Consider the following 13,867-nt stretch of genomic DNA (forward strand, 5'->3'; position numbering starts at 1 on the left):
ACCAGTTTCAAGCAACAGACAGCAGATGATATAAAAAGAACTGAAGAGGCTAAGATTCCTGAAAAGGAAAATCCTTGGAGTTCTGAACTGACTCCTACAGTCAATTTGCCCTAAGGAAATTTGCAAACTCAAAGAACAGACAAAAGCCTTCTTCCAGGGATGGGGTAACTTCAATAGCCTTTGGCAAACTGGAGGATTCAAGCTCAAGGCCAGTTTTCCCCCTCATGATGCTTGTCAAATTCTGGGACACTCCAGGGAAGAAGACTAAAAACTTGAAGGAAAATTTCTGAAAAGCAGAGTGACGTTTTAATAGTCTTAATGCATGAAAATTAGAGTTTGTGACCTGCCATGGGAAAGGCTGTGGAGAATACACTGAGTTCTGAACTGAAAATTCTGAAGGGTCAGGTGCTTTTCAGGACTGCAAAGAACCTTGACTAAGCACAGTGCTTGTTTCAATTAAGGCAATTTGATTAGACATGACTCTATCAAACTAACAGAGGAAAAGGTGAACTCTTTCTGGAAGAAAATAATATCATCTGGATCCTGGACAGCTTTTTACATTTATCTTCAGAATTCAATAAAAAATTATGAGGCACACATACAAAAAGGCTGGTTGACATGAATAAAACCTAGAGGAAAAAACAGACAATACAGAAGACCTACAGATAAAATACATACTAGAATTTACTGACAGTGATGTTAAAATAAGTATGACTGATATGTTAAAATAAGGAATACAGAAAATAGGTAGAAGAGAATTTCACTAGAGAATGGAATAAAATGGAAATTAATTTTGGGACTGAAGAATATAATAACTGAAATTTTAAAATATTAGATTGGGTAATGGCATAGTAGTCGTAAAGGATTATAGGATTAGTGAATGCAAGACAGGCCAATATTAAATATCCAAATAGAAACACTGAGGAATGAAATAATTAAAAATACAGACAAGAATATTTAGTGACATGTGGAACATGATGAAAAACTCCAACACACATATGATTGTAATCCTAGAAGGACTAGGAATGGGGAATAAGCAATGTTTAAAGAAATAATGACCAAGAATTTTCCAAAAATGGTGAACAAAATGTACCGCTCAAGATGCTCAATGAAACCCAATTAGGAGAATAAAAAACAATGGTAGATGGGAGTGTTTCTTTAATTTCTCTTTCAGATTTTCATCATTAGTGTATAGGAATGCAAGAGATTTCTGTGCATTAATTTTGTATCCTGCTACTTTACCAAATTCATTCATTAGCTCTAGTAGTTTTCTGGTAGCATCTTTAGGATTCTCTATGTATAGTATCATGTCATCTGCAAACAGTGACAGTTTTACTTCTTCTTTTCTGATTTGGATTCCTTTTATTCTTTTTCTTCTCTGATTGCTGTGTCTAAAACTTCCAAAACTATGTTGAGTAATAGTGGTGAGAGTGGGCAACCTTGTCGTGTTCCTGATCTTAGAGGAAATGGTTTCAGTTTTTCACCATTGAGAACGATGTTGGTTGTGGGTTTGTCATATATGACCTTTATTATGTTGAGATAAGCTCCCTCTATGCCTACTTTCTGGAGAGTTTTTATCATAAATGGGTGTTGAATTTTGTTGAAAGCTTTTTCTCTATCTTTGAGATGATCATATGGTTTTCATCCTTCAATTTGTTAATATGGTGTATCACATTGATTGATTTGCATATATTGAAGAATCCTTGCATTCCTGGGATAAACCCACTTGATCATAGTATATGATCCTTTTAATGTGCTGCTGGATTCTGTTTGCTAGTATTTTATTGAGGATTTTTGCACCTATGTTCATCAGTGATATTGGCAAGTAGTTTTCTTTTTTTTGTGACATCTTTGTCTGGTTTTGGTATCAGGATGATAGTGGCCTCGCAGAATGAGTTTGGGAGTGTTCCTCCCTCTGCTATATTTTGGAAGAGTTTGAGAAGGATAGGTGTTAGCTCTTCTCTAAGTGTTTGATAAAATTCGCCTGTGAAGCCATCTGGTCCTGGGCTTTTGTTTGTTGGAAGATTTTTAATCACAGTCTCAATTTCAGTGGTTGTGATTGGTCTGTTTATATTTTCTATTTCTTCCTGGTTCAGTCTTAGAGTGTTGTGCTTTTCTAAGAATTTGTCCATTTCTTCCAGGTTGTCCATTTTATTGGCATATAGTTGCTTGTAGTAATCTCTCACGATCCTTTGTATTTCTGCAGTGTCAGTTGTTACTTCTCCTTTTTCATTTCTAATTCTGTTGATTTGAGTCTTCTCCCTTTTTTTCTTGATGAGTCTGGCTAATGGTTTATAAAGTTTGTTTATTTTCACAAAGAACCAGCTTTTAGTTTTATTGATATTTGCTATTGTTTCCTTCCATTTACCGTTGCAACAAAAAGAATAAAATACCTAGGAATAAACCTACCTAAGGAGACAAAAGACTTATATGCAGAAAAATATAAGACACTGATGAAAGAAATTAAAGATGATACAAACAGGTGGAGAGATATACCATGTTCTTGGATTGGAAGAATCAACATTGTGAAAATGACTATACTACCCAAAGCAATCTACAGATTCAATACAATCCCTATGAAACTACCACTGGCATTTTTCACAGAACTAGAACCAAAAATTTCACAATTTGCATGGAAACCCAAAAGACACCAAATAGCCAAAGCAATCCTGAGAAAGAAAAACGGAGCTGGACGAATCAGGCTCCCAGACTTCAGATTATACTACAAAGCTACAGTAATCAAGACAGCATGGTACTGGCACAAAAACAGAACTATAGATCAATGGAACAGGACAGAAAGCCCAGAGATAAACCCACACAAATATGGTCACCTTATTTTTGATAAAGGAGGCAAGAATATACAATGGAGAAAAGACAGCCTCTTCAATAAGTGGTGCTGGGAAAACTGGACAGCTACATGTAAAAGTCTGAAATTAGAACACTCCCTAACACCATACAGAAAAATAAACTCAAAATGGATTAAAGACATAAATGTAAGGCCAGACACTATCAAACTCTTAGAGGAAAACATAGGCAGAACACTCTATGACATAAATCACAGCAAGATCCTTTTTGACTCACCTCCTAGAGAAATGGAAATAAAAACAAAAATAAACAAATAGGACCTAATGAAACTTAAAAGCTTTTGCACAGCAAAGGAAAACATAAACAAGATGAAAAGACAACCCTCAGAATAGGAGAAAATATTTGCCAAGGAAGCAACTCACAAAGGATTAATCTCTAAAATATACAAGAAGCTCATGCAGCTCAATAACAAAAAAACAAACAACCCAATCCAAAATTGGGCAGAAGACCTAAACAGACATTTCTCCAAAGAAGATATACAGATTGCCAACATACACATGAAAAGATGCTCAAATCACTAATCATTAGAGAAATGCAAATCAAAACTACAATGAGGTATCACCTCACACCAGTCAGAATGGCCATCATCAAAAAATCTACAAACAATAAATGCTGGAGAGGGTGTGGATAAAAGGGAACCCTCTTGCACTGTTGGTGAGAATGTAAATTGATACAGCCACTATGGAGAACGGTATGGAGGTTCCTTAAAAATAGAACTACCATATGACCCAGCAATCCCACTACTGAACATATACACTGAGAAAACCATAATTCAAAAAGCGTCATGGGTTTCCCTGGTGGCACAGTGATTAAGAATCTGCCTGCCAATGCAGGGGTCACAGGTTCGAGCCCTGGTCCAGGAAGATCCCACATGCCCCGGAGCGGCTGAGCCCGTGTGCCACAACTACTGATGCCCGTGCAGCTAGAGCCCACGCTCTGCGACAACAGAGGCCACCGCAGTGAGAAGCCTGTGCGCCGCAGTGAAGAGTAGCAGCCCCTGCTTGCCACAACTTAAGAAAGCCCGTGTGCAGCAAAGAAGATCCAACACAGCCAAAAATAAATAAATACACAAATAAATTTATTTTTAAAAAAGAGTCATGTACCACAATGTTCATTGCCGCAGTATTTACAGTAGCCAGGACATGGAAGCTACATAAGTGTCCGTCAACAGATGAATGGATAAAGAAGATGTGGCACATAAATAGAATGGAATATTGCTCAGCCATAAAAAGAAACGAAATTGAGTTATTTGTAGTGAGGTGGATGGACCTAGAGTCTGTCATACAGAGTGAAGTAAGTCAGAAAGAGAAAAACAAATACCGTATGCTAACACATATATATGGAATCTAAGAGGAAAAAAAAGGCTCTGATGAACATAGGGGCAGGACAGGAATAAAGACACAGATGTACAGAATGGACTTAAGGACACAGGGAGGGGTAAGGGTAAGCTGGGACGAAGCTAGAGAGTAGTATTGACATATATACACTACCAAATGTAAAATAGTTAGTGGGAAGCAGCTGCAAAGCACAGGGAGATCAGCTCAGTGCTTTGTGACCACCTAGAGGGGTGGGATAGGGAGAGTGGGAGGGAAATGCAAGAGGGAGGGGATATGGGGATATATGTATACATATAGCTGATTCACTTTGTTATACAGCAGAAACTAACATAACATTGTAAAGCAATTATACACCAATAAAGATGTTAAATAAAAAACAAAGCACAGCTAGGAATATCACAGGAAGGCTGCTAAAGACTAAAGTCAAAGAGAAAATCTTAAAAGCAATCACATGAAGATGACATATTGCTTTGAAAGGAACAACAATAAAATGGAGAACTATCAAGCAGCCAAAAGACAAAGGAATGATGTCTTCAGAGTCCTGAAAAAAAAATAACTACCAGACTAGAATTCTATCACCAGAAAATATATCTTTCAAAAATGAAGCTTTCAAACAAACAAAAACTGCAAGAATTAATCACAGTCGCATCTGCACTAAAAGAAATACTTTTAGTGGAATTCATTAGGCAGAAGGAAAACAGTCCTGAAGGAATCACAGATTTGCAGGAAGAAATGAAGAACAAGAATAAGGGTAACTATAAATTGCTATTGATTATTAAAGGCAAAAATAATAGTTTCTTAAAGGATTTAAAATATATATAAAATTTTAATTCATGACAATAATCATGTAAAAGGCAGGTACTATAAACAGAGTTAAGGAATTTTAAGGTTCTAAGCATTATCATGGGAGTAGTAAAATTAAATAATTTGTATTAGACTCTTGTAGATCAAAGATGGATGTTGTAATCTCTAAGATAATCACAAGGAGAATAATTTTAAAATTAATCGAAGGAAAAAAATAAATATCTAAATAATCGAAAAAAAGAAAAAAACTTTAGGGACAAATAGCAAAAATTTAGATGGTATATATAAGTGGATAGATATCAAATATTACATTAATTGCAATTGGATTAAATAATCCAATTAAACAACCAATATTGTCCGATTAGGTTTAAGAAAAATTCAACTATATGCTGTCACATAACTGTGTGTGTGTTATGACAGAAAGTTTGAAAATTTAAAAATAGAAAAAGATACATGACTAACCAAACACTAACCAAAATAAACCAAGTATAGATATACTCACATAAGACAAAGGAGACTTTAAGGAAAGATGCATTACTAGAGATAAAGAGAGATATTTCATAATGATAAGGAGGTAAATATACCAGAAGTATGTCAATTCTAAGACTGAATATATCCCCATAAGATAATTACAAAATATAGAAAGTTAAACTGAAAGAACATAAATAAGAAATAGATAAATCCAGTCATAGGAGGAGGATGTATTACAACTCTCTCAACCCCTGATAGAATAAGAAGACACACCTAATATTAAAAATCTGAACAACACAATAATTATATCTGAATAAACTGACATACATAGTACACTGGAGAGTACACATTCTTTTTATATGCACATGCATATATCAAAATTATCCATATTCTGGGTCATAAGGCAAGTCTCTAATTTTTTTTAAAGAATTGAAATCACTCAATATGCTCTTTGACAATGAAATTAAGGCAGAAATAAAAATTTAAAAGAAATACCCAAATGCTTCAAAATTAAATAATATAATCCATCAGTCAAAGAAGAAATCACAGAAGAAATTTACATATATTTTGAACTGGGTAAAAGTTAAGATCTGATATATCAAAACAGATTTTACAGGGAAATTTTAAAACTTTAAATGCACAGGTTAGAAAAGAAAGGTTAAAAATCAATAATCTAAGCTTTCATCTGAAGAAGCTAGAAAAAGAACAAACCAAATACCAATGTAGAAGGAAGAAAATAATACATATATATATATAAACATAAATAAATACAAAGCTGACAAATATACAACCAAGAAGATTAACAAAACTTAAAGTTGGTTCCATGTAATAATTAATAACTCTTATTAAAAACTCTTCATAAGACTAATGTTAAAAAGAAAGAAAACATCGATCATAAATATCAGGAATGAAAAAGGAACATCACTACCAATCCTACAGACATTAAAAAATAAAAGAGGATGTTATGAACAACTGTATGCCAATAAATTTGGTAATTTATGTAAAATGGAAAACATCTTTTAAAAACACAATATACTAAAACTGAAACAAGAAGAAATCTGATTAGTCATGTCTTAAGTAAATTAAACTTGTGATTAAAAACCTTGTCACTTCAGTTCACACTAGTGAATTCTTCTAAATACTCATGGAACAACTAACACCAATTTATACAAAATCTTTTGGAAGACAAATAAACATGAAATATTTCCCAGATTATTTGGGTACCAGCATGACTTCAATGGATTATGACATCCAAACCTGAATAGGACATCATAAGGAAGGAAAACTAGAGACCAGTCTCTTTTACAAACACAGATGGAAACATTCTAAACAAAATATCAGTAAATAAAATTCAGAAATATATAAAAGAGAAATAATAAATTATGAGAAAACTGTGTTATTTTAGGAATGCAAATCCAATCAATATACTACATTACATTAATAGGTAAAGGAGTAAAATCATATGATTACCTCAATGGATACAGAAAAAAGTCACTAGTGAGCACACACTCATGGTAAAATTGTTAGCAAACTGAAAACAGAAGGGAACTTCCAGAAAGTATTTTAAAACCTACAGTAAACATTATCCTTAATGGTAAATTATTTAAAACTCTCCCTCAGGGATCAAGAATGAGACAAGAATGCTTGCCTTTACTATTTCACTTCAGTGTTTTACTATAGGTTCTAACCAGTGGAATAAAGCAAAGAAAAAATAAAAGACACAATGATTGGAAGAGAAGAAATAAGTCTTTTTTAAAAATGACATGATTGTATACATTAAAAGTCATAAAGAATCTGCAGACTATTAGGATTAATAAATGAAGTAAGTAATGCCACTGGATATAAGGTCTACATGCAAATCATAATTGTATTTCTATACAGCAACAAAACCCAGAAAATTAAAAATTTCAAGCATCATTTACAATAGTTTCAGAAACATCAAATATCTAGAAACAAACATAACAATATGCATAAGACTTCTACACTGAAAAATATAAAATATTATTGAGAAAAGTTAAATATCTGAATAAACAGAGGAATATATAATGTTCAATAGTTGGAAGACTCAATATTGGGAATATGTCAGTTCTTCTCAATCTACAGATGCAATAAAATCCTAAACAAAACTTCAGATTTCTTTGTGGAAGCTGACAAGCTGAATCTAAAGTTTATATGGGGACTTCCCTGGCCATCCAGTGGTTAAGACTTTGCCTTCCAATGCAGGGGATGTGGGTTCAGTCCCTGATCAGGGAGCTAAGATCCCACATGCCTTGTGGCCAAAAATCCAAAACATGAATCAGAAGTAATACTGTAACAAATTCAATAAAGACTTAAAAAAAATAGTCCACATCAAAAAAAAAATCTTTAAAAAAAGAGAAAGGTAAAGTTTATATGGAAATACAAAGGGACAATAATAACCAAAGCAGTCTTAAAGAAAAAGAATAAAACTGGAGGACTTAGCAATCAGATATTAAAACCTATTATGAAGTATAGTAATTAAGATAATATTGTATTGTGGGATAAACAAAGAGAAAAATGGGAAAAAAAGGCTCTTGAACAGAACTATGGACCCCTGATTTATGAAAAAAATGGCACATCAGAAACAATTGGGAATGGAACTTCTTTTCAATAGATGGTGCAGTCATTTGGATATTTATATGAAAAAAAAATAATTTGACCCTAACCTCATTAACATGAAAAAATAATTTCAGGAGGATTATAGCTCTAAATGTGAAAAGTAAAGTAATTAATTTTTCAAAAGCACCATACAACAATATTTTCTTCACTTTAGTGTATGCAAAGATTTAAAGAAAACACAAAAAGTTCTAACCATAAATAAAAAATATTGAAAAATTAGAGTAGAAGTTAAGAAGTTTTGTTCTTCAAAGATACCACAAGAGAGTTAAAATGCATGCCATAGAATGGGAGAGAATATTTGCAATACATACTTCTAAAAAAGTACTTATACCCAGAATATATAAGGAACTTCTAAAGATTAATAAGAAAAAAAGACAAATACCCTAAATAGAAAAATAGACAAAAAACTTATGTACTTCACAAGAATATACACTAATAAAAACAACCATGTGAAAAATGTGCTCAATTTAATTAATCATCAGGGAAATGCTAATTAAAATTACAATATGACATCATTACACACTCATCAGAGAGGTTAAAATTAAAAGATATTATCAAATGTTGACAAGCATATGGAGCAACTGGAACTCTCACTCTGCTGGTTTTGGTAAAAACACAGTTGAAAACTGTTTTGCAATATCTATTAAAGATATATATATATATGTGCACATCTTAAGGCACAACAGTCTAACTCCTAGGAATATAGTAAATATAAATGCACACATAGACACCAAAAGACATATACAAGAGTGTTCATAGCAGCACTACTCAAAATATTCCCAAACTGAAAAACCCCAGTGTCCATCAACTGGAGAATAAAAAAACAAATGGTGGTATAGTCATACAATAGAATAACATAAAGCAATGAGAATAAAATAAATTAGAACAATATGTAACAGATGAATTTTACAAAGGTAATGTTGAGTGAAAGAAGACAAACATAACACTCTATAACTCCATTTGTATAAAAGTTAAAAAAAGACACACACAAGCTCTATGATAATAGAAATGAGGAGAGTGCTTACCTTTAGGGGGGAGGGTAGTGACCAGACAATGAGAGGAGGGGGCTTCTAGGGTTTTTGTAACATTTTAATTTTAATTTAGGCTTTGCTTATGAGTGTGTTTACTTCCTGAAAATTTTTTGAGTTGTACACTCATGATTTATGCCCTTTTTTAATATGTAATATTTTAAAATAAAAATAACTTTAATAGTGGAAACTTTTGTAAACATCCATTATTGCTTATTTCGTGAATATAATCAAATAAGAATCACACAAAAGAAAGTTTCTTCAAGTACTCAAAAGATATTTTATGAGGAATACTAGTGTTTTAGTTTGTTCTGAATAGTATTCTTTCGCTGGAAGTTAACTTAGCACATGTTTATTTAGAACTTACAATAACTGAGAAGTGGAGATACAACTGGGAACACTTCTGTGACTTAAAAGGTTCTAACTTGGAAAGAGACGGCAAATACTATATGCAATAGTAAATAAGGACGCCTGGTGGTGCTGCAGGCTAGGAGTAGGAATGAATGGCTCTGTGGATACCCGGGAAGCCATTAAGCTGGGAATCAGAACTCTGAATGCTTTCTAAAAGAAGGAAGCATTTTACATAAGATCTAGAAGCAGAGATCTCCAGAGAAGGGCATCGTTCTACTGCAGGTCAGTCAGAAAGATCTAATTCGAGTTTATTTAACCAAATCATCTGGGTTGATTGCATACGGAGTTGAAGAAACTGCAAGTTCTTGAACCGGGTCTGAACAATGGAGACTGCACCAGCAAAAACGCTACAGAAAAGGCAAGTTATCTTTCTTGCTATATTATTGCTTTTGTGGGAGCCTGGCTCTGAAGCAGTTAGGTATTCCATGCCAGAAGAAACTGAAAGTGGGTCTTTTGTGGCCACCCTGGCAAAAGACCTGGGGCTCAGGGTGGGGGAACTGGCCACTCGGGGCGCGCGAATCCATTACAAAGGAAATAAACAGCTCTTGCAGCTGGATGTAACGACCGGGAATTTGCTTCTATATGAAAAACTAGACCGGGAGGTGCTGTGTGGGGCGACAGATCCCTGCATACTGCATTTCCAACTATTACTGGAAAACCCGGTGCAGTTTTTTCAAGCTGATCTGCAGCTCACAGATATAAATGACCATTCCCCAGAGTTCCTCGAGAGGGAAATGCTCCTAAAAATCCCAGAAAACGTCCAGACAGGGACTGTGTTTCCTTTGAAAATAGCTCAGGATTTTGACATAGGTAGCAACACTATTCAGAATTACACAATCAGCCCCAACTCCCATTTTCATGTTGTCACTCATAATCGCGGAGATGGCAGAAAATACCCAGAGCTGGTGCTGGACAAACCGCTGGATCGGGAGGAAGGGCCTGAGCTCAGTTTAACCCTCACGGCGCTGGATAGTGGGGCTCCGCCCAGGTCCGGGACCACTGCAGTCCGCATTGAAGTCGTGGACATCAATGACAACGCCCCTGAGTTTTTACAGTCGGTCTATGAGGTACAGATTCCGGAGAACAGCCCCCTAAACTCCTTAGTTGTCGCTGTCTCCGCCCGAGATTTAGATGCAGGGACGAATGGGAATGTAGCCTACGCTCTATTCCAAGGTGATGAAGCTACTCAACCATTTGTAATAGACGAAATAACAGGAGAAATTCGTCTGAAAAGGGCATTGGATTTCGAGGCAACTCGATATTATAACGTGGAGATTGCAGCCACAGATGGCGGGGGCCTTTCAGGAAAATGCACTGTAGTTATAAAGGTGGTGGATGTGAACGACAACGTCCCCGAACTGACCATATCGACGCTCACCAGCTCTACCCCAGAAAACTCCCCAGAGACTGTGGTGGCTGTTTTCAGTGTTTCTGATCCAGATTCGGGGGACAACGGTAGGATGGTTTGCTCCATCCAGAATGATCTCCCCTTTCTTTTGAAACCCACATTCAAAAACTTTTACACCCTAGTGACCGAGAGGCCACTGGACAGAGAGAGCAGAGCGGAATACAACGTCACCATCACCGTCACAGATATGGGGACACCGAGACTGAAAACCCAGCACAACATAACCGTACTGGTGTCCGACGTCAACGACAACGCCCCCGCCTTCACCCAGACCTCCTACACCCTGTCCGTCCGCGAGAACAACAGCCCCGCCCTGCACATCGGCAGCGTCCGCGCCACAGACAAAGACGAGGGCGCCAACGCCCAGGTCACCTACTCGCTGCTGCCGCCCCTCGACCCGCACGTGCCCCTGGCCTCCCTGGTGTCCATCAACCCGGACAACGGCCACCTGTTCGCCCTGAGGTCCCTGGACTACGAGGCCCTGCGGGCGTTCGAGTTCCGCGTGGGCGCCGCCGACCGCGGCTCGCCCGCGCTCAGCAGCCAGGCGCAAGTGCGCGTGCTCGTGGCGGACGACAACGACAACGCGCCCTTCGTGCTGTACCCGCTGCAGAACGCCTCGGCGCCCTGCACCGAGCTGGTGCCCAGGGCGGCCGAGGCGGGCTACCTGGTGACCAAGGTGGTGGCGGTGGACGGCGACTCGGGCCAGAACGCCTGGCTGTCGTACCAGCTGCTCAAGGCCACGGAGCCCGGGCTGTTCGGCGTGTGGGCGCACAACGGCGAGGTGCGCACGGCCCGGCTGCTGAGCGAGCGCGACGCGGCCAAGCACAGGCTGCTGGTGCTGGTCAAGGACAACGGCGAGCCGCCGCTCTCGGCCAGCGTCACGCTGCACGTGCTGCTGGTGGACGGCTTCTCGCAGCCCTACCTGCCGGCCCCGGAAGCGGAAGCGGCGGACGCGGTCCCGGCCGACCCGCTCACCGTCTACCTGGTGGTCGCCTTGGCGTCGGTGTCGTCGCTCTTCGTCTTCTCGGTGCTGGTGTTCGTCGCGGTGCGGCTGTGCAGGAGGGGCGGGGCGGCCTCGGTGGGTCGCTGCTCGGTGCCCGAGGGCCCCTTTCCGGGCCACCTGGTGGACGTCAGCGGCACGGGGACCCTGTCCCAGAGCTACCAGTACGAGGTGTGTCTGACGGGAGGCTCCGGGTTAAATGAGTTTAAATTCTTGAAGCCGATTCTCCCCAACCTCCCGACCCAGGGCGCTGGTGAAGAAATAGAGGAAAACGCCAACTTCCGGAATAGCTCTGGATTCAGTTAGGGATCTCATCATGATGCAAGGTATTTGTCATTTATCTCTAATTTCCCCAGATACCGAATTTGAGGGCGTCATGGAGAAAAATTCCATCTTCCGATATAGCCTTGATTTCCTTTTTGTAGTGAATTAGTCCATTTAACGTTACCTTGTCCAGTTTTGGAAAACTAAATTCTGTTGTCATTGCATTTATTTATAGTGTGCCATTCCAAATCCTTGCATGCTGTTGATTTTCCTGAAATTTTTGCTCCTTCCGTTGGTACTTGTTGCAATGAACTGTCTTAATAAAATATTGTTTTCTCTATATTCATTCTGTTTCATCACGCTCTAAGTTATTTGATGCTAAATAGCAAAAATTTTAAATGTTTACATAATATTCATTTTGTTTGCAAAAGAATACATTCATATAACAAATATAATACGTGAGAAAGCATGATGAAAACCAACACTTCTATTTACACTTCTTTCCTAGCTCTCATCCTACTGGAAAATAATTATTTAAATGAATATTTTAATTCAATTATAACATTCATACAGAAAAGTGAAAAATCCTTAACACAGCTCACTGTATTTTCAGAAAGTGAATATACTTGGTATCAGCATCTTGAAGAAACGAAACATTATTAGCAATCCCAGGTGCTACACAAATTACCCCTTAAAATCACTACCAGCTCAAGTATAACAAATATCTCAACTTCCAATACTATAGTTCAGTTTTGCCTGTTTTGAATTTATATAAATGGAATAGTAGAGTGTGAACTGTTTTGCATCTGGCTTCTCAACAATACGTTTATGACATTTATCCATGATACTGCTTTTAATTTTAGTTCTTCATTCTTGTTGCTGTATAGTATTCCACTGTATGAATATGTCACAATTTATAACCCATCTTACTGTATGTGGATATTTGGGTTGGTGCAACGTTTGGCTGTTTGAATAATGCTGCTATAAACATTCTCTTACATGTCCTTCAACAAACATGTATATGCATTTCTGTTGGGTATATACCTAAGGGTGGAATTGCTACTCATTTAGTAAGTGCATGTCCACTTTTAGTAGATATTTCCAAATCGTTTTCCAAAGTGGTTGTCCAAAGTGGTTTACATTGCTTTCAGCAGTGTCTGGATATACCAGTTCCTCAGCATTCCTGCCAACACCTGGTATTATCTGTTTTTCATTTTATCCCTTTGGAGAGCACTTTTAAACCTTCATTTTCTAACTTTTTAAATACTTTCTTATCACTAAAGAATATGTTTGTAACTTTTTCGTAAACTTTAAACAATTAATTTCATGCTATTGTTGTTTGGTATCCGGTACTTAAAATTTCTCTCATACCTCCTTCACATATAGCTGTCTCACTATTTTCTATTACTTCTCTGCTCAAACTGAAAGCTCCATTTATTGTTCCACTAACAACAGTTTCTTTTGATTTTCTTGCATGAAAGAAACTAATAGAATTCTTATTTTTCCTGTTACTTGTTTCTCCCTTATACTTTCAAACCTCTCAAAAATGCGCTTTTACTTTTATATAGTTAGGGTTAATGACCCATTCTACAACTGTAGCTAAGAAGTCCTTGTTTGTCTATAGATGTTTTAAAACCTGAAA

General features: G+C 37.3%; 1 protein-coding gene across 1 annotated transcript; it reads left to right on the top strand.

Moving 5' to 3' along the window:
• Positions 1-7,812: 7,812 nt before the first annotated feature.
• Positions 7,813-12,621, top strand: LOC149749664 (protocadherin beta-5). The gene has a single exon (XM_089909390.1). The coding sequence runs from the start codon at positions 9,877-9,879 to the stop codon at positions 12,265-12,267; it is 2,391 nt and encodes a 796-aa protein (XP_089765516.1). The 5' UTR covers positions 7,813-9,876; the 3' UTR covers positions 12,268-12,621.
• Positions 12,622-13,867: the final 1,246 nt, after the last annotated feature.

The sequence above is a fragment of the Delphinapterus leucas genome, chromosome 3 (genome assembly GCF_059928025.1).
Source record: "Delphinapterus leucas isolate spDelLeu-1000000601 "Yukka" chromosome 3, BTC_Dleu_Yukka2, whole genome shotgun sequence".
Lineage (NCBI taxonomy): Eukaryota > Metazoa > Chordata > Mammalia > Artiodactyla > Monodontidae > Delphinapterus > Delphinapterus leucas.

Excerpts from the sequence above, each read along its gene's own strand:
- LOC149749664 (XM_089909390.1), top strand. The coding sequence starts at position 9,877 with ATGGAGACTGCACCAGCAAAAACGCTACAGAAAAGGCAAGTTATCTTT.